Source organism: Panonychus citri, unplaced genomic scaffold (genome assembly GCF_014898815.1).
Source record: "Panonychus citri isolate SS breed McGregor unplaced genomic scaffold, ASM1489881v1 Contig00073, whole genome shotgun sequence".
NCBI lineage: Eukaryota > Metazoa > Arthropoda > Arachnida > Trombidiformes > Tetranychidae > Panonychus > Panonychus citri.
The window spans coordinates 1-21,436 of record NW_026515478.1 but is presented as its reverse complement, the minus strand read 5'-3'; the positions used below and the strand labels follow the sequence as shown (position 1 = coordinate 21,436).

General features: G+C 28.6%; 2 protein-coding genes across 3 annotated transcripts; one reads left to right on the top strand and one right to left on the bottom strand.

Moving 5' to 3' along the window:
* Positions 1-7,918: 7,918 nt before the first annotated feature.
* On the bottom strand, positions 7,919-12,609 carry LOC128386719 (sentrin-specific protease 6-like). Of its 2 annotated transcripts, XM_053345792.1 has the most exons (8): positions 11,678-12,607; positions 10,727-11,204; positions 10,515-10,637; positions 10,300-10,425; positions 9,925-10,110; positions 9,615-9,837; positions 9,385-9,532; positions 7,919-9,042 (listed from the first exon to the last, which is right to left on the bottom strand). In XM_053345792.1, the coding sequence occupies exons 1-8, from the start codon at positions 11,985-11,987 to the stop codon at positions 9,026-9,028; spliced, it is 1,611 nt and encodes a 536-aa protein (XP_053201767.1). In that variant the 5' UTR covers positions 11,988-12,607; the 3' UTR covers positions 7,919-9,025. The 2 variants fall into 2 exon arrangements, with proteins under 2 accessions (XP_053201767.1, XP_053201766.1); XM_053345791.1 differs by having other exon boundaries at positions 7,919-9,532; positions 11,678-12,609.
* A 177-nt stretch (positions 12,610-12,786) lies between these two features.
* On the top strand, positions 12,787-21,422 carry LOC128386724 (sorting nexin-5-like; the record flags this gene model as incomplete). Its single annotated transcript, XM_053345798.1, is given in 5 exon segments — positions 12,787-13,352; positions 13,450-14,143; positions 20,660-20,790; positions 21,110-21,185; positions 21,188-21,422. Coding segments are annotated over 5 exon segments (1,250 nt in total), but the record flags the coding sequence as incomplete, so codon positions are not given.
* Positions 21,423-21,436: the final 14 nt, after the last annotated feature.

The window sequence follows — 21,436 nt, the reverse complement described above, 5'->3', positions numbered from 1 at the left end:
ACCAATTGGTTAGGTAACATAAAGGATAACATCAATACTATTTTCAATAAGAAAATTGAAAAATTAATATTTATCCATGACGAAAATGATAATCGAAAGAAAAAAATTCTTGACACAATTTTCTTTGTTTTCTTTCGTCATCCTCAACTCTCTCTCTCTCTCTCTCTCTCTCTCTCTCTCTCTTTCTTTCTCTTCCTCATCCTCTCGTCTCTTTCATCCTATTTCTCAATATCTCACACCAAGTAATAAGAATCTTAATCTATCATCATTTATCTTGAAACTCAATCAACTATTAAATAGTGAAAGGAAAAAAACAAACACAAACTTATATTCATAATCACACATTAAACTATTGTTGGTACAATAATATTGATGATAATGATAACTTTAAGAGTAAGTATTTGACATTCCAATGAAATATTCAATCCATCAAAGAGGGAGGAGAGAGAGAGAGAGAGAGAAGAGAGAGAGAGAGAGAGAGAGAGAGAGAGAGTAAGCAAGTGAGTATATTATCAGTTGGAAGATATAATTGCAATGAGTAAAGAAACAGGAGAGATGATGATAAAAATGATGAAGAAAATTCTGATAATAACTAATAACATGAACATCGAAAAAGTATATGAACAATAGGTTAGAGTGAAATATTCAGCAAATAACCGAGTATACAGAATTCATTCAGAGACATTTATATATATCCGAATGCTGGATTCATCCTATAAAATTGTAGAGAATAAGCTTTGAATATATTCCTCCTCCCACTCTCTCTTATTCAGTGCCCCACCGTCGACACATGATAATAAAAATAATACACATAAATACTATATATGATTTTTCTCTCTCAATTCTTAATCTTTATGAGTTTTACCAATTGTTATTTGAGAACAAAAAATATATATATTAGTAAATAACCTTAAGAACATTTTCTTTTCCTATCCCACCGAACCCATAAAATTATCTCCACCTTAAGAACTTCGCAAAAAAAAATATTCTGATGATGATGATAATATGTATTTCTCGATATATAATAAAATAGTTATCATTGTTAGGGCTATTCTCGATTCTTATGGACACTTTAACTTGTTCCCATATCCATTCCCATGTTAACGCCTTTCCACCTCCCACTTGATCATCATCATCATCATCATCACTCCCATTGAGTTTCTTGATATGCTCTAGATTTGGTTTGACTTTTGTTGCTGTTATATTGACTATTATCATTATTATTATTATCATAGATGATATTTCAACTGGTCCTCCCAGGCAATAGCCGCTTCAAAGGTTAATCTAAATTTCAGATTATTATTTTATTTTTCCTTCGCCTTCTTTACCATGACTTTGAATGTTTCTGACAAGGAAACAAAACACACAGTCACAGCAGAATGATAATATTGAGAATACTTTAGTCAGAATTTTTTTCCTCTTCTTCTTATTTTCCATTTTTGTATATTATCCATTCCCAAATAGATATTATATATTAAATCATATCGAGCATTATCATTATCATCTTCATATGGAATCACCTATACTACAGGTTATTTGGTTCTAATGTTTAATGTATTCGATTCCAATTTTTCATTTTCTTCTTTTTTTATCAGCATTCTCAACTTTTAATGGTCATTGAATGGAGATTTTTTCTCATCTATTCAAGAATAATATCTCGTTCTCTTCTTTTTAAAGTTATTGGTTTTCGTTCTTAGCTTGAAGCATTCATCTAACGAATCATGAACTTCTGAGAATCTCATGGTAAGATGAATTTTCTATAAGATATAAAAGTTCGAGTCCATCAAAAGTTCCAAAGGTTTAGAACTTTTTATTCCACTTCTTCTTCTTCTTCGAGTATATTATATAAACTGAGAAAATATTGAAATATCGGTTGAAAGATTTACTAATCATAATTTAATTTGATTAAGTTTAATATACAATTGATTTAATTTCATGGATCAAATTAGCGAAAACTATTTAAATTTATTGTCAATTCCCTTGTCATAACTAATCACAATCAACAAGGACAATAACCAAATAATCAACGCTCAATTGTGAGAAATTAAAATAAGTATAAAACCGTGAAAAATATACTAAACAAAATGTTGAATAATAATTGACTCATAATGTACAATTTTGTGGTTATAATCAAATAATATGTTGAATAATCGTATTAATTAGTTGGTGATAATAATAATGATGTTGGAAAAACTCATGAGTGAATGAACTTATTTTTTCTTCATGGTAAAACTTTGAATTATTATCTGATTGAAGTTTTATTTTACTTTCCTCTCTTCTTACTATTCCATTGTCTTTGGGATTTATTCATTTAATATATAAAAAAAATCAGATGAGTAAAGGGTTTACATGGTGATTCTCATCTCAATATCAATGAACAAAAGATATTCTGATTCTGATAATTCTGACAATCACACAGTACAAAAAGAAAAGGAGAAAGTTAATCATAAAAGGAAATGATGATAATTGTTATCACAAAGATTCTTGTCAAACAATCAAATGTCAAAATCACTCTATTATCATCAGGATAACGAAAATAAAATAAATTCTCTTTTGTTATTAACAACAAACAATTTAATTCTTGACAACAATCAAACTCATAGAATCACATTTTTCACGGTTAACCTAATATCATGAACCGAATAGCGATTTATCTTATATTTTAATATTTGATATTCTGTGTCCAAACTATTCAATTTAGAGAAGAAGAAGAAGAAAAATATCAAAAAAGTTCATCAGAAAATCTGACAAGATCAAATTTCCAACATCGAACTATTTTTTCCCCTATTGCTTTAGTTAACCATCAGAGACTTTATCACTTTCCAATATCAGAAATTGTTATCATGTTAATTTGATTAACTTACGATCTTTCAGATTAGAGAGAGATTTTTTCTTCTATAATCAAAGCTAATGGAACTATATTTTCACCCTGATTAGCATCATGTATTGGTCAGTTAGTGAGAACAGGACTTTCTATGAGTATGTGGACATTATTGATTTTGATTGGAAAATTTTCTTTTTTATTCTTTTTTTTTGCTTTTTCTTTTTTTTTCGTCTTCGTTTTTTCTATTGATTTATTTCAAATAACTTGAAGAATATTTTTACTTATAGAATTCTTGACAAATAAGAGAGAGAGAGAGAGAGAGAGAGAGAGAGAGAGAGAGAGAGAGAGAGAGAGAGAGACATGATAAACTCGAGAAAATGTTGATGCTGAAATATCATCATCCATGATTGATAAGCGAGAGAATAGAAAATACTAACATTATTAATATCATAATAATGCAAAATAATCTGACGATTGAAATTCCTTGAGACTGAATCATTCATAATCATGGTGATAATATGAATACCTTACCCAATACCATGGGAGTTCATCTCAAATAAGAGGCAACGATCATCATCATAATAATAATGATCATAAAAGACCATATTAATAGTAATAAAAAAAATCTTATTATATTAATATAAACTTTTCCATACAAAATGTACTATGAAAAAAAAATCTTACCCAGAATCTTATCCTTGAATAACACATAATAATATCATGATAATATGCAAACTAATAACTTTTAATGGACAATAATAACCATGTAAATGACAATGGAGACAATTACAACAAAGAGACAAGTTTTATCATTATTATAGTTAAGAAATCGTAACGATTTCGTTAATCTTTCCTCAATAGCCTTGACCATTATGGTGGACAATTATCAAACAACAAACAGCAACAACTAAAAAATGGATGATATTTTTTACGATAATCAAAATTAGCTGGATAATATTATATTATATGAATATAATGTCCACTTGAAAGCTTAAAGGTACAAAGGTTTTCTCAAAATGAAACAAAAATGTTTGCAACTCAAGTGGATTTGAATAATACAATACGTTTGAATAGGTTAATTGTTGATCATTATGGATGCTCATTTCTACTGATACAGCTACTTAACCATAGATTATGTTTATATATATATATATGCATTGATTACTTATTTATATAATAATTCCTGCTATTTATAACCTTTCAAGATCAACATTCAAGTTTATGGATTAGTTTTTTTTCCTTATACTTATTCATTCAGTAACATTTTCAACTTTACTTTTTTTTATCTTCATCACTCTTTACAATTACAACATTTTGGACACTAGGTATGATCTTTAGATGGCCTTTGGTGATATACTCGAGGGTGAAAGTGGTCTAAGGTGTTAAATAGGTTTTCATTTATCAATCAACTGATTAGTGATTAGGATAACAGGGAGTGAGATTTTATCATCTCACTATTATTAGGATAGGAGAAGGCGTGACAATTTGTGACAACTACTTTACTAGAAAACTTTTATTCGCATGTCCAGTTTTTATTTCTTAATCCATAATATCAATTGATTATTATGATGATGATGATGATGATAATCGTTTGATAAATTGGATAACAAAACAAAATATCATTTTCCTTTCCATTAAGTTTCAATGTTTGAGTTTTTTTTCTTCATTTTTTTTCTTGACAATTATGATTATTGTTCAATTTGTTTTCTCTTGTTGTTGATATTTGTATATATTTCTATGACTTGACCACTTGAGAAAAAGAAACGAAAGTTTTTTTTACTAATAAACAGTAAAGATTTAAGTCCAGTCCACAATGTTGGCATTACTTTTGAACCTTTTAAGTGCTTTTACTTTTTCGAGCAATTTTTTTATCCTAACAAATAGATCCAAAAGTGTCAATGAGATCAGAAAGTTTTTCTTTTTGTCAAAAAAAAAACTTTTCTCTCTCTCTCTCTCTCTCTCTCTCTCTCTCTCTCTCTCTCTCTCTCTCTCTCTCTCTCTCTCTCTCTCACTCACTCTCTTAAGAGTTTAATTTTCAACAGTTTCTCTCTCTCTCTCTCTTGTTGGTCAATAATACCAATCGAAGCACGAGCGAAATATTCATTCAATCTAATTACAATTCAAAGTATTGACTGAACCAATTATCTTTGTTTCTAATTGTATTTAGTTGACTAATTGCTAACCACCATTAGCATGATGGTGACGATGAATGAATGAAAAGTTAGGATATCCTTTCATAAGAAACATTTAAGTTAAAATTATACAACTGATGATGATGATGATAAATAAATTGAGTGGATGATGGAAGCCAATGATGATAAAGCGGATGAAGATGGAGAGAGAGAGAGAGGAGTTTAATATACCACGAGTATAATAATAAACTTGTATTATTAATAAAAAAACGGAAGATGGACTTTGTTAACATGATAAATATGAATGGAAGATGACAAAAGAGAGCAATAATTGTGATGATAATTGATGAATCTAAAAAGGTGAGAATGATGATAAAACCATTGGGAGTGAGTGAGATTGAATATCGACAAATTTGAATGTGACACAAAAAGCAAAACAAGATGAAGACTTTGATAACAATAGTAAATACAAAACACTTTAGTAACTTTTTTTCATCAATCATCTCGATTTTAATTCACTTAATGTGTACGATTGTTTAATTTAATAATCGCATCCATTTAATTGTATAAGATGATGATGATATTGAAGAGGATTTTTGATTATTATCAAATTTACTTGGCACGTTGATTGAGACACGGGAAAAGTTTTACACTTTGGTTTCAATGGTGGTTTTTAACGTGCTCATAATATTGTCCATTGATTGATAACAAAAGCTAAATTGTCCTTATCTCAATCAAATAAATATCTATATAAATGTATATATTGTTTTGTAAATTGTTGTTGATTGTTGCTTATCAATTGATGATGAAGATGATGATGGTGATGATAATCAACCAATATGTTTGAATAATTTGTTTTTCTTCAATACAATTTGTGAGTAAAAATAAAAAACGTTATTATTATTATTGTTATCACTTTTTACTGATCATCATCTTCAATGAAATATTATATTTACTATCTGATTGTTGACAGAAAATAATTGAAATAACAACAATCAAACAAAAAGATTATCAATCAATCGTAGTTGCTCAATTATTTGAATACAATGAGAGCTTTAAACAGTTTCATTGATTGTTACCTTTATATTTTTTTACAATTTTCATCTTTCAATCAGTTAATTTAATAGACAGATAGATGATAATGATGATAACGTGTTAATGATAAGCATTGAGAATCGATTTGCTAATCATTTGGAATGATTTTTATAATCTGAGGAAAAGTTTCAATTCCAAGTTTTCTTCCATGATAAATGCTGACAATCTATATTAAAAATGTAAATGTTGATACAAGTCGATCAAAATTTATTTCTATCAATCGATATTAACAATTAAGATTGAATATATTATGTTTGGTCGGGAGTTAATCTTGATTAGTTATTGTTATGATAATCAGGAGAGGAATTTACTTTTCAACCTTATTGAGGGTATTGAGAAAATCTTAATAACTACAATTTATTAACTATAATTATATTTAGTTGAGCTTCAATTTTTTCATTAACTGTTGAAAATTAAACTCTTAGAGAGAGAGAGAGAGAGAGAGAGAGAGAGAGAGAGAGAGAGAGAGAGAGAGTTAATTGTTTCCAGCCTATTGTATTGAATTTCATTCTCTCTGCTTATACAATCAAGAAGTTGATTAGTTGATTAGTTAGTTAAACTGATAGACTTTTGAAAAGCGGGAATTTCAAGAATGTATGATAAATATAATAACAATAAAAGGGGGAAAAGTTTAATATATTAATGATGATAATACAAAACTAACAATGAGGTATTAATACTTAACAGTATTATCATCGGGAGAATCCAAAGATTATTAGTTTTCTTGCTTTGTATACTTGATATCAAATAACTTTCACCATGATAAATATCATGATAAAAGTTTCATCAACTTCATGGTTTTTTTTTCTTGTCTTTTCTTTCAATATCTTATATCCTAGAATCGTATCTATATAATGTGATTTCATGAATTATTATTAATATTATCACCATGAAAGCTGCTCATTCAAAGCTAAAGAGGTGATTTTGATCATCTTCAAGATTTACCTGTGTTATTAAGACGAAACCCTAAGAAAGGTATTAAAAGAACCTCGATAAGATTTAAAAGTAATTGTTTCATTAATCGACACAAATGAGAGAATCAATTTCATCATAAGAAAATTCAATTGATGCTTAATCTCAATTTGTTTTCATCGCAAATTGTATCAATTTTCATTTAGATTAATCTGTTGATCAACAAAACTCTTCTTCCATCTAAATATATTACAATTAACTTTTAGAATTGAATATTTAAAACAAATAGATTTCTTTTCATCTGTGAAAAAAAAGAAGCAAAAAAAAAAGTAAAACATTTTGCATAAAGAAAATGCTTTTGCCCTTAGGGCGATTCTAACTCTCACTCGCTCTGTTGTTGTTTATTTACTAACAGTTTATCAATTGACTAAATTCACTCTTGCATAAAGAAACGAAGGCAAATCAAGTTGAAAATTTTGTTTTTTTCGAAAAAAAAAGAGGCTGATTGAATATCGGATAAAGGGAATTTCGAGTCATTTGCATGAACCACTTTCGAATTCACATAAACAACCGGTTAAAGAGAAATAATCCTTTTACACGTTTCGTCGATTTTTCGATTCTTCTTTTAGAACTTTTCCTTAGAACATTTTTTTCTTGTTTCATTTTTTTCTCTCTTCTCCCTCCTCTTCGAAACCCCTTTCACTTTATACACATAATCGTTTATTAAATCATCTTCTTGTCTCATCTGCAATTGAATTGTCAATTGTTGTCATTTATCCTGTTCCTTGATGTCGAGATGATAATAGATTTGATAAGATTAGTTTTCTCAATGTGATAGAGTTAAGAGTTAATCACTTTGTTACCGAAAACATTACAATTTAACTTCTCACTGGTGTTGGATTAATTTCTAAATGGATGAATTTACATTGTAAGAAATTAAATCGAAAACATTAACTTGTCAATAACAGATACAATCTTTTCATTGTTTCTTTTAGTGTAACAATCAATTAACAGGAGATTATAATTAAATTATGATGTTAATTGTAGATTAAATATCCTGATGATTAATTAATTTAAATCTTTTGGTACGAAATTATTACACAAAAGTTTATATAAATGGTTCAGAAGATATTTCTCCAATTGTGTCACTAAACAGTTAATCGATTTTCTTTTCTTTTTTTTTCTTTTTAACAATCGCTTAATCCTCTCTCTTAATCCACTGATTATGATTGGTATTCGTACTTTGGGTGGCTATCGGTGTCCAAATTGTCAATCATATTCTCCCGAATTTACAATTAGACCAAATCATCCAACTTTTCGCTTGTATTTTAAACAGAATCATCGATATCGTTCAATCATTTCCACTTCTTTCATGTTGACCATTGGCTATTACACTGTTTTCCTCGGCTTTATTCAATATCAACAATCTAATCCGATTCTATTGCCAAAATGGAACAAGTTACTTGTAACATTTATCATTATGTATTTTATTGTTTTTCTAATTTCAACAGTAATCGGTTTGACATATCTCCGAGTGGATTACAAAAAATGGCAACAGGATCATCCAAATATGTTAATCTGTCCAGCTTGTTTGAGGTCATTTCAGCTTAATCCTAATATAACTCAACAGGCAAATGTTATAGAAAGTTCAATATAATTTTTTCAATCGATATAATTTAGATTTATGATTGTTTACAATTAGCTAATTGAAGATAATATTGTAGCTCCTCCGATCATTTATATATGTATAAATATCATCTCTTAATCTTAATTCCATAGGATTAAATGTGAATCACAGTGATGAATCTTTGATTGTAATGAACGAAACGTCTTCAACGTTTTTCTTTAAATTATTTCCAATGATGACGAAGAGATTTGTTGTTGTTGTTATGATGCATTTTGATGATGGTTGTTTATGTTTATATATAATCAATTGTGAAAGATGGTGATGATGACGGCGATGATGATAGTAAAGATGTATAGCTATGTTAATGTCTCTTGATAGCGTAATTAAAGATGACAAATTCGGATACAATACAACACGTATTTACGATGGACATAATCAAAAGAGAATCGAGTCTGAAATAGAGAGATGGATGAAGAAAAAGATAGAGAGAGAGAGAGAGCAAGGGAGTGTCAGTCATCAGTATATTGAATGTTGGTCCGCAGTGATTTAGATGTTAGTTATTGACACTGGATATCATTAATCGGTGATTTAAGAGGTTAATCGTTTCGGGAAGACGGTTGAAAATTATTCCATGATGAGCAGAGTTAATAAGTGGGAGAGTTAATCATGAAAATTTCCCCGGTTAGTGAAAATTTGACGTCAAACTTATTTTGATGCGGTTTATTTGACCGAAATTAGTTTGAAGAAAATCAGTCATCAACTATCATCATCAGTTTCCATCTTTTCACAATTACCATTTTTCTTATTCTCGCCTGCTTCTCGCTGTTGTTTAATCAATCTTTTAATTGTTCGTCGCTTAGAAGAGACCAGTGAAAGAGAAAACCAATCTTCTAGATTGATAGCAGGATCTTTGCAAATTCTTTCAAGTAAATAATCAGGATTCTGGAAATGTTTAAGGATAAAAAGATAAATTAATTTGTGTTGGCGAGGAGAAAAAGTTTACTTGACCTTCAAATTAACTTACTCTTAAGAAATTTTCAATATATTGTAGCACATAGAGACCACAGTCGAAGGAGTTAATTTGCTTAGGCACCTTGAGATAAATATCAGGCATTACACTTTTACTAAAATTTTTCTTTGTCGTTTTCTTTGATTCCCATTCTTTGGTTAGAAAGTGTCTAATTGGTGCAGCTAATCCACATTTACTATGAGCACTTTGAAGTGAATCCATGAAAAGTATACAAGGTCTAGAGAGAGAGAGAGAGAGAGAGAGGCGCAATTTCAAAAGGATTAGAAATGTATCTCAAATTGAACTGGTTAAATTAATCTAATACCTTTTTGGATTTTTTTCAATTTCTATCGGTAAAATCTCGTCCATGAATGGAACCTTCCTTGGATAACATATGATTGCCAAAAACCAATGACAGGATTTGTTAATTGGGATAATTATAAAGTCTTTTTCGAATATATTAATATTTTTTGTCCAATTCTTGACTCTATTGTAATATTTATCAGAAAGCCTGAATAGATAGGAGAGAATAAATAAACAATTAAGTATCAGATTATCAATGCCGATTAGATGACCAAAAGGCCATAATTACGGAAAACCAATAATTTTTATTTGATTGGCTGTTGGTCATTGGCAAATAAGGAAATCACCACTTGACCAACATTAAATCAACAGGTACACAAATTCAGGTGACACCTACGATTGATTGTCCTGAGTTTGAGTCTCCGATACTCGAGTTCTGTGGGTGAGCTTGTAATAGAAAAATGTACTAAATATGTAGCTTCTTTCGGCAATATCTGGCGCTGTCAAGTCTTTTTCGATGTATCTATGAAAAGAAGAGAAAAAGAGATCAACATGAGTAAGACAGAGACGAATTAAGGTTATTATGTTTCCATAGATAAAAAAATAACCTACTTAAGATAGAAACCTAAGATTGTATCATTTAAATATTGCCCTTGTTCCAAACAAGCAAGATCCGATTGGTGGATTGAGATACGATCAATTTCATCGGGTGGGTAACTGAAGAGATGGTCATCACTGGGTCAAAATAAAAGAATTATAAGAATGACAGTTAAAAATAAGCCATAGAGCTTGTTACAAATTAAACGCAGCTTAAAGTCATTTACTTATTAGATATTGAGCCATTCAAACTACGCTGGTTTTCAGTGTCATCTTCATCATCACTATCGATTTCAATATCAATTATGGAAGGTGATTCATCTGATTTGGGCCTTAAAACGTTCGTTTTATTCTTAACCAGGATAGGAGACTGTTTAGAAGGTGGAGAAGATGATCTAAGGGCAGATGAGAACATTGATGATGTTGTTGTATTCGTTGATTGTGGTAAACTTGAATATGTTTTTTTCGATTTACACAGGATTGATTGTGTTGTCTTTTCGTCGTTCTCCTTGCTGGCAGAAATTTCCAAATCTGGTGTTGGTTGTTGAGAATAATTGATCAAGAAATCAAGGTATTTAAGAACGCTTCGCGATAGGGCTCTCTCAAGTTTCCAATCCACTTGGCTAAAGACGGAAAAATATCCTTCCAATATTTTGTAAATTTCTTCACCTTGTCCGTTAAATTGAACAAGAACACGAATCGATCCTAATAGTTTAATTGAAGAGAAGAAGAAAAAAGTCACAGAGTAGAAAATTAATAAAAAAAATAAGATGAAATAAGAGTGTAAGACAAAAGAAAACAGCGACAGAGGATCAAAAAAGAAAAGCTCAAATCCTTCAAGTTGTCTAATATTCCATGAAGAGTATTAGATTAGGGGGAAGAAAAAAATAAGCATGCGGCTACTAAATGTTAGTTAAAAATACGAGACAGTAAATATAAGAGAGGCAAACGCATGATAAATGGTGAGTGAGATTAGAAAATAAAGAAAATGAAAGAGATGTCAAGAGATGGCAGTTAATCACTAACCTAAATCATAATTTGAACGGTGAGTTTTCACAATCGTACGAAATATTTATAAGAGATTTTGACAGTTAATCGCGATAAACGATGGAAGGACAATCATTAGAGAACAGCCAAAGTAAGACAAGTGCGAGAGGGAGAAGAAAACAAATAATTACCTTGAGTGTTTGTATCATGTTGATTAGGTTTTAGTTTCAATGCGCTGCTTATTTTAGTTCCAGAATCAGGATTAGTTTCTGTGATCAGGGTTGACAAATTCTCACCAGTTTTACTGTCAAAATAGGCCTTTTTTATATCAATTGGTGGAATGGTGATGTTGAAACGAGATCTTTCTTGGACTTGACAAACTTGGGAAAATTTAATGCCAGCTGAAATTAAACGAATTTCATCACAGCAAAATTTATGAACACCAAAGTAGACAATATTATTGTAAACTGATAAAGTTTGATTAACCTCCATGTGAGACATTAAATTGTCGTACAGAAGATTAAGATGTTTATAGGAAAAGAGAGAGAATTTGGAACAATTAAAAGTAGAAAACAGGAAGAAGAAAAAAGAAGTTGAGAGAGAAAACCGAAAAAAAAGACACAAAAAAAGAGAGAAAGAGGTAAAGAAAGAAAAAAGAACCAATTAGTAGACAGGTAATTTTTTCTTCTTTAGAATTTTCTTAGAAGTTCATTTAGACTTGCGATTTAAATTATTTGTTCTGTAAATAAATTAAATCCTCATTGATTGGATGAAGATGAAAACAAAACAACAAAAAAAGTAGACAAAATGATGCAAACAAAGAGGCGAAAATGCTGTGAAAAATATGAAAGAGAAAGAGAAAGAGAGAGAGAGAGAAAGAAAGAAAGAAACACAAATGGAAAAGAGAAAAAGAAAACGATTCTTTTTCAGAGCGAAAGATAAATTAGTCGATGAAAATTGTCTCATCCATTCACAACCAAACCATTGATTGAACGTAATCAAGTTTCAGGAGAAATTCAGAGAGTTGAGATAATTGGTAAGAGAAAAAAATTATTCACAAGAAAACAACATAAACACAGAAGAATTAAAATGAAAATATTTCTCTTTTTTTCCTTTCATCAAAAAGATTCGCTTTCTTTTTCTCTTTCTTTTCTCTTTCTTTCCCGACCGGAGATTTACTGTTACCATGGAAACAGAACATATGTTTACCTTTCGATGTGCTTCCATCTGGTGTTTCTATGGAACAGTAACTCAAATGGAGCAAAATTTTTTTCTCTTTGGATTTATTTTCTCTCTCAATGTTATTCTCTCTTTCTCTCTCTCTTGGTTCGTGATCTATTCGTTGATTTAATTTCAATTATTGTGATTTACATTGATTTTCATTTGTTGTTACTCACCAATTAATTAACCGATCCCATCAAACGACTATTGTTACATTGTTAACCTTGGATACTTTTTTCTCTCTCACTCTCTCTTTTTTATTCTTTGTCTCTGTCTCTCTTTCTCTCTCTCTTCTCATTTTAATGGTTTACTTTTATTGATTTTGTACCTCGATTAATTTTTTTGTTGTTTAGCTTTTGATTAACATTTCCTTTTTTTTATTAACTGTCTATTAATCCTTTGGATTGTTGTTACTTTTGATTGTGTCAACAACCAGTTGATTATTTTCTATTGCTTAGTTTACCTCTGAATCGAATTTTTGTTTTATTCTAAAAAGAAAACCGAAAAATTCTATTCTTTTCTCTGTCTAATATGGATACTATTGATTCTGCAATCGCTAGTATTGAACCGGTAAATGTTTCCAATATTTCACTTGAAGATCCTGTGGGTTTGAAAAACGATGAGAAACAACCATCACCATCTAAGGTAAGATTTAATTAGTTAATGTGAATATGTTAAGTGTTATTATCTATTAATTTTTGTTTTCTTTTTTCTTTTTCTTCTTGATTGTGTTTTTTTCCAGGAAAATTATCCGGAAGATCGTCAATCACCTCAATCACTTTCAATTGTTTCCAATGTATCTACAAGCTCTTCTTCAGAGGTAGCCCAAGAACCATTTAGACCAAAATATAAAGTTAAAGTGTCAACCAATAGTATAACAAAAGATGGTGAAAGTGTCATTTATAAACTGACCACAACATCTTTAATGGATGAATCTTCTGGTAAAGAGTGGAAAGTTGAAAGGATATATGATGATCTTCAACAATTGAATCAAAGTTTAACTGCATCAGTTGCTCCTGGTTATGGTTTAATTATGCCACCATTACCCGAAGAATCAATGACCAATCCCTTACATGCTAAAGAAAAGAGTAGAGAAAAACTTGGTCCCAATACAAGAACTCTAATCGGTGATGAATGGTACAAAGATTGCTGGCAAATCCAAGAATATTTAAGATTACTTCTTAATCATCCAATTTTCGGCCATGATAAGATTTGGGAACAATTTCTTTGCTCCCTTAATCCACCCCCAAGAGTTAAATTACCCAAATCTTCAAATATATTGGGTAAATTATCTGAAAACATTGATTCCCGAGGAAGGTCAACACATAAAGATTGTGAAGAATATTTTCAAAAAGAAAGAGACTGGGCCAACCAATATTCCCATGCGATTAAATCAACTTCCAAAGCTTTTAATTCGATTATCAATGCAAGATTAAGTAAGTTTATCCATTATTCATTACCTCATATTTATTGTTTTTTCTCTCATCTCACCTAATTACATATTTAAATCAATTCTTTTTCCCCTCTTCCCCTTAACACCCTGATTAGTGGAGACAAAAATTAATACACTCAACAGAAAACGCCCCAGATTAATAAACGCCCTTCATTGTTTTCTCTCACTAACTCACTCACTTTTTCTCTCTATCGAAAAGATTTACCATGTAAAGAATATCATATTAGAATTGTAATTAGAAGTAGGTAACTTGATCAACTTTTGATTGATCAAATTGACAGTTTCTGGTTTATTTGGCAACTCAGGAAAATGATGATTGTGATTTGTTGATTATCGATTCGGATTTTTTTTTTAATACCCAATCATCATCATAGTAGATGAAATAATTATTCATCTAAAAGCATTATTTTTATTGATGATTTTGATTGAGTAAAGAATTAGTAATATTTTGATTGGAGAAACTTTATTTTTTTCTAAACTGAATCCATAATTATGAACAATTTATAATTATATTTGAATCAGAAACTTATAATTGATACAATTTGTTATCATCTTATTGTATCTCACCTTGAGACGAATACATTTGGATAGCCAAAGGTATAAATTCAGTGTTTATTTAAAGAAGAAAAAAAGAAAATGTCAAAATGATAATGATTGTATTTGATTATCATTCTGATAATGATGATGAAGGTGGACATTAAAATATATATTGAATTAAAATAAGTAAAATATAATAATAATAATAATGAGTTTGTTAGTTAATCAGAATCTAATTATACTAATGATGATGATGATTAGCTTATCCATTTCTTGAGAAAAGTTAACATCCAATCGATAATGTGACAGAGAATGATAAACAAGTGAGCACCGATAATTAAGAAAAATTATTAGTAGAATCAATAAATTACCTGAGGGCAATATCCTGTTGGACGGTGAGAGAGTAAAGTTGATTATACAAAATTAGATTAGAATTTATCATCATCTTTGTTATAATTGTGATTCTTTAATTAATACAATATAAATATAATCAACTCATGATTTCTTATTATTGTTATTTGATTATTACCTTGATTTAAATTACAAATCACTTTTCTAATTGTAATCGGATAACTTGTCATTCTGTTGATCATAACGATAATTATTGATGAACATGATGATACCACCCTACAGTTCACCTCATACCCTCCTAAATACCCTCTTCTCATTATATGAGATTTAACAATCTAATTAATTGCAATTAGTTAATTGCTTTGATGTGCAGTGTTTACTGTGAGAATCAAGTTCAATTTTTACCTTTCATTTCACTAATTTTTGTTTCACTCTCTCGATAGTTTTGTTTTTTTATCAACATAATCACGTTGAAAATTATTATATGTAACAAATTAGTTGAGAAATTTATTAGTTTTAGTTGGTAATTGTTGAAAAATTGAAGATTTAATTAACTTCCAAAAGTTAATTTACTCTACAATTGGAAAATTTTAGGGCAGAAAATAAAAATAAAAGGATATTAATCTAGTTTGATGAATTATCATCAATAATCAAAAATAATTTATAAATGGTTAACTTAACACAACAGCAATCAAACTTTACTGTTGTTAAGTTATCGGTTCATTGAGAATGTCCATTTTCAATTGGTCATCTAAAAAAAATGATAACAATCAGCTTGATTATTTACACAATTTGATGAGTCTGTTGACCAGTAGTTTCAAACATAAGATTCAGGCTCTTTCTTTTCACTCTACTATTTCATTCATGATAACATATTATAGTTTTTAAATAGTAGATGATGCCCCAAATAATTGTATCACTTAACTGCAAGATTATCATGTTGATATCTTCTTGAAAGTGTCAAGATTAACCGTTGACACTTCAAGAAATCACCAGAAAAGTTACTGGTTAACTTAATCATAAAATTAATTAGTGAATAAAGTGAATTAACTTAACAATTAAAATGTCTCTTGGATTAAGAAGACACAAAAGATGACCATCTATGCATAAACATTTATAATAATTGCAATTTTGTTATCCAACATTAAAATCAGAAAAAGTCTTCATATAATGTGATAGATAAACTCATCCCTAATAGTTACTTAATTACATCAATTTTAATTTTTGCAGGTTGGTGGATTAAGTTAATTTGATTGTATCCAAAGGGTAGTGTTCCTTGTCCGTGTTAATCTTGATAATCCACAAATGAGTTTGCCACAAAATTGTTTCACCAATCTTAGTTTCCTTTTCCTAAATTAACTGTCATTATTATTACCTAGATTAACAGTATTGCCTTTTTTTGTATTATTGTATTTACTTGTCGGTTTCTGTTGTTTACTGATAATAATAACAAAAACATAATAATGATGTTGTTAATTGTTCGTTGTTATTGTTACTATTTAACACTCACTCTGATTATTTTGATTACTGTGTATACAATATAATCAAGATTTTGTGTGTGTGCGTATTTATATTTTTACCCTGTTTTGACTAATCATTATCAGAGTAGATTATAAAATGAATGGGTCAGTTGAGTTACTATCATTCTCATCATTTGACCAACACACCCGTTGGTGTATTTGACCATTGAATTGATGATTTATTTTGAAATTAAAATCAAATTAACTCAGATAATTAAAATATTACTTCATGGTTAATTTGTAATTTTATTAAATCAAATGTAATTTTATCCTTAATCAATTGACTTAGAATAATGGTAATGATGGTTAATGGTGATGATTATGATTATGATATCACCGATAATTAGTATGAATAATCATGAAGGTGGTTACTCTAAAGATCATTGCCTCTCATCACTCATTCTGTTAATTGTATTTGAATCATTATTAATCAATTAATCTTATCATGTTAATCGCTATACCATTATAACCAGTAGTTATATCAGTTGTCTTTAATTATTTCAAGGTAACACCAACAATTTAATTTGCATCTATTTTATTTTAATTTAATTTCATTATTCTTAATTTCTCAGCTATTATATAGTCTACTTTAGATGAATCTAATTAAATTGCTGCACGATAGACTGATTAGCAAATTATAATGGTGATTACTACAATTGATGATGTATTGGGCATATATGATTAAATTATCAATACACTTGAAAATCAATTGCAAATCTAATTGAGTATCAATTGAGGTTTAAGACAATTAATAATTTACCTTTTTTTAAATGGTATAATTGTTTTGATTACCTGAAATTTTGACCTGACTCTCAATTTAGTGACTCTTTTTTTTCAATATCAACTATTTTTCACTCTAAACAAAACTCAGTCAACTTTATCCTTCTCTTAATCCATTTTAATGCTACTAATAAGCAATTACCACATTAACTGTTAATTGTTACATGTCTATTATTATTACCAACCATTATAATAATTGTTTTACTTGCTCATCTTTTTTTGTTCAATTCCAATATTGATCATTACCGTTATATTTTCGCTCATTCGCTGTTTTTTTTTTCGTTTATTGTCTCTCCATCTTCAGATACCTTCAATTACAATCATCTTATATGATGATGATGACGATGATGATAGTTGTTGATAGTTTACAAAAACAAAGCATCAAAAATTAACAAAAAGTTAATATGTCAAGTTAATTCGTTTACCACTTTTTTAATCTTTTTCTAAAGTTAAATGATCTTTTTACTTGCGAGAATTGTTTTCTTTCATTTTTCACTACCTTCTCATCATGCTCATCATCGTCATCCTTATCATCATCTCAATCAATTTACTTTCTATTAGCTTTCCCCTCTAATCACTAATCACTAATTACCTTTCTTGTCAAGCTAATTCAGTTAAGAAATTAAGCCGAAAACGTTGTTGTTAAATAATAACAATCTTTTCACACTCTGATAGTATTTCAGTTTTACTCTTCGTTTCATCAATCATTGATTTTTCTCAATGTAATAACATGTAAATCTCCTATCAGCTGATGATATTAGGAAAACAATGAAGGTACTAAAAATCCAAACATTTTCTATCATCTATCGAAATCGTTTCTACTTTCAAGACCCAATTTGTCTAACAATCTTACTCGATTCCGAAATACTCGATATGACTTTTGATCACTTCGAGTGTCAATATAATCAGATTGATAAATTTTCACGTTAATTGTTTTGCCAAATAACAATTTGTGACCGTTGATTGATGATATATGACTATCACAATCATTAATTTCCAACTGTTATCACTCTAATTGTAAAACCAATTTCGCTAATCATTTTAATCTTATCAACTCTTACATCTTAATCTTTAAATCACAATTTACCTGTTTCCGTTTTCCTTTTTCATTAAACTTTCTCTTCCCATTATTAATATTATTAAATTAACAACAATCAATCAATCAGAATTACTTAAAGGGGAAAAATTGTAAATTGTGATTAGTGGTTTTTAAACAATCTATATAATCAGATAATTATAATCACACAGAATATGATTAAAGATGAAATATCATCATGATGATTAATGATAATAATAATAAGTGATAAAACGGAAACGATTTACAAATGATGATCTAAAGGAAGTGAAATTGAAATTGAAAAGGATAAATACTGCATATAATTAAACCAATTATGGTGATTAAATTAAATTATCATTTAGCCTACTGTTAACCATATCATTGATTGTTTATGGAATAGATTATTAATTTCAATTTATTTGAAATCTCCTCAATCTTGTCATGTTTATTATCAGCATGATCATGAACAGAATCTGATTCATTAGTATTATCATCATTCAAATAAATATATACCATTGTCCAGTTGATTGTTGTTGCTGTTATTTTATCAATTATTCATATCAATTGTTGATCATCATCATCATCATCCCAATCAACTATTTACTCTAGGTTAATCTAATCATTATACTCTCACTAATTATCATGAATAGTATGTACTTCATGTTATAATAAACGATAAACTTGTCAATTAGTTTGAATTTTATCATCTTATCATATATTTACAAAACAAAAGCATCTTATTTAAATCAAATTAAAGGTGTGGTCCCTACTCTTATTGCTATAATCACGATGTTATCATTATTATTACATTAGCACAATCATTATTGTTATCATAATGATGATGTTTTCATCTGTAATGTATTTATATTCCTCATCATTTCTTAATAATATAATTAACTGTTGTTTTCTGTCAAATTAGTGAATGGAAATGATAAAAAGAATTGAAAAAAAGTGAGAAAATAAACTTAAATTAGTTGAAAAAAAAAGAACAGTCAATTTGATTATGATACGTCAGTTACGATTACCGAAAGTGACCTGTTAGGCCTTAAGATTAATTACTTTTTCGTTGTTCAAGAAAATTAAAACTTTATTGATACTCGATCTTAATCCCAATCTTGATCTTTATTAATTTTCTTTGATTTAAATTATCTTAATTGATCAGGAAATGACTGATATTGATTATTTGTTAATTGTAAATCATTTAACTATGATTATTTTTGACCATTCTAAATAATTAACTATTGATTTGAATTTATTTCTCTCAATCAGAATCTAATTGAACTTTTTTAATTACTGATAATCGATTTATAATTAATATCAAATAATTTCAATTATCTTATCGTTCTGAATTTCACTTTTTCTCATACTTTATTTTCAACTCTTTTTAATCTCAATAAATTATCAATTAAACTTATCAATTATTTGGACTGTTGATAAAAGTAATTATACAATTAAATTGATTGTAATTAAATATTATTAATTACGAGATAGCTCCATTTACAGTTTGACAAAGTTTCGAAAACTTTTTCCAATAATTTCTAATCCAAATGATTAATCATTTACTATCATCTATTTTTGGTACTTTTAGATTGTTTGCCTTTTGATTGTTGATTAAATTGTAAAGTTTTCTTTTTTCTCTCCTAATCACAATTAACTTTTTGTACCATAAATTAGTTTGTGTCTTCTTTTTTTAATCGATTTAAAGGTTAACCAAATTATAATTGGAAAAAAGAGATTAAACTTAAAGGTAAATCCAGTTAATCCAATAATTATTGTTTACGATTGATTGTAATCATTTTCGTTGTTATAATTACAATTGATTCATCTAATTGGTTATTGATGTTGTTGTTGTTGTTGTTTACCTGATCAATTGATTTCTAATTTTTATAATCTATATTTTATAATCAACAATCAATCAATCAAAATTTCCTTGGGTCTTTCTTTAGGGTGGAAAAAGTATTTACCGTTTCGATATTATTATTTACTACTCTAATCTTATCCTTTTATTGTGGATTAACTGATCCCTTTAATTGTGATCAACTTTTTTTCAAAAAAAACTAAATTATCCTTAAACCCTACTGAGGATATGATTTAAATCTTGTCTAAGAATAATTTGTTTTTCCTCCTACACATAAAATCTCGACCAATTAACTAATTTACATGAGGAGTAGTTTACTTACGATTGTTTCTAATTAGTTAATCATCTCAATTCTGTTATATTAATGTTGATTTTTCTGTATTCATCTTTATCTAGAACTCTGTGGATCTCTATCACATTTATCGACAACTCTTAATTTAAATATCCCCGGAAGTAGTGAGAATCAATCTAATCGTCAAGCCATGAAATTTGGAAACCTTTTCTCAATTGCCATTGATGATTATCAGGTAATTATTAATATTCATCCTCATCAATTAATCTCATTTTGACTATTCAACCAGAGATTAATTTAGTCAATGAATATTAAGGATAAATATTCATCTCGTTAATGAAAATCATTTAAATTAGTTGACAAACTAAAATTAGCATAAATTATAAATTAATGATCATTTTGCTGTTGATTATCATCACTTATTAGTGGTGACAAATTGAAATGAATTACAATTTCTTTTACTTAATTAACTTGACATTGTACAAAATTTATAACAAAGCAACAATTAATTTTAATCATTCTTTTGATTGCTTATCATGGTCTTTTTTAAACAGAGAGGTCTGGAAGTTATCAATTTCAATGATGAAGCCACTCTAGGATCAAGCTTTGATTTATGGTCTCGTTATATTGAAACGAAAAGGAAATGCTTAATCGTCGAACTGGTTTAATGATTGAATACGAGAAATCAAATAGAAATCTAGATAAAGCAAAACCCCACAAACGAGATGAGGTAAGTCTTAATTTTATTATTTCCATAACACTTAAATCGTGTGGTTTACATCAATTTATTAATTCCCAACAATTTACTTGCAAATTTTGTTTGTACTCAACAAGAAAAGGTCACTTAATTACTTTTGCATTGAAAACGCTTGACCAAAACT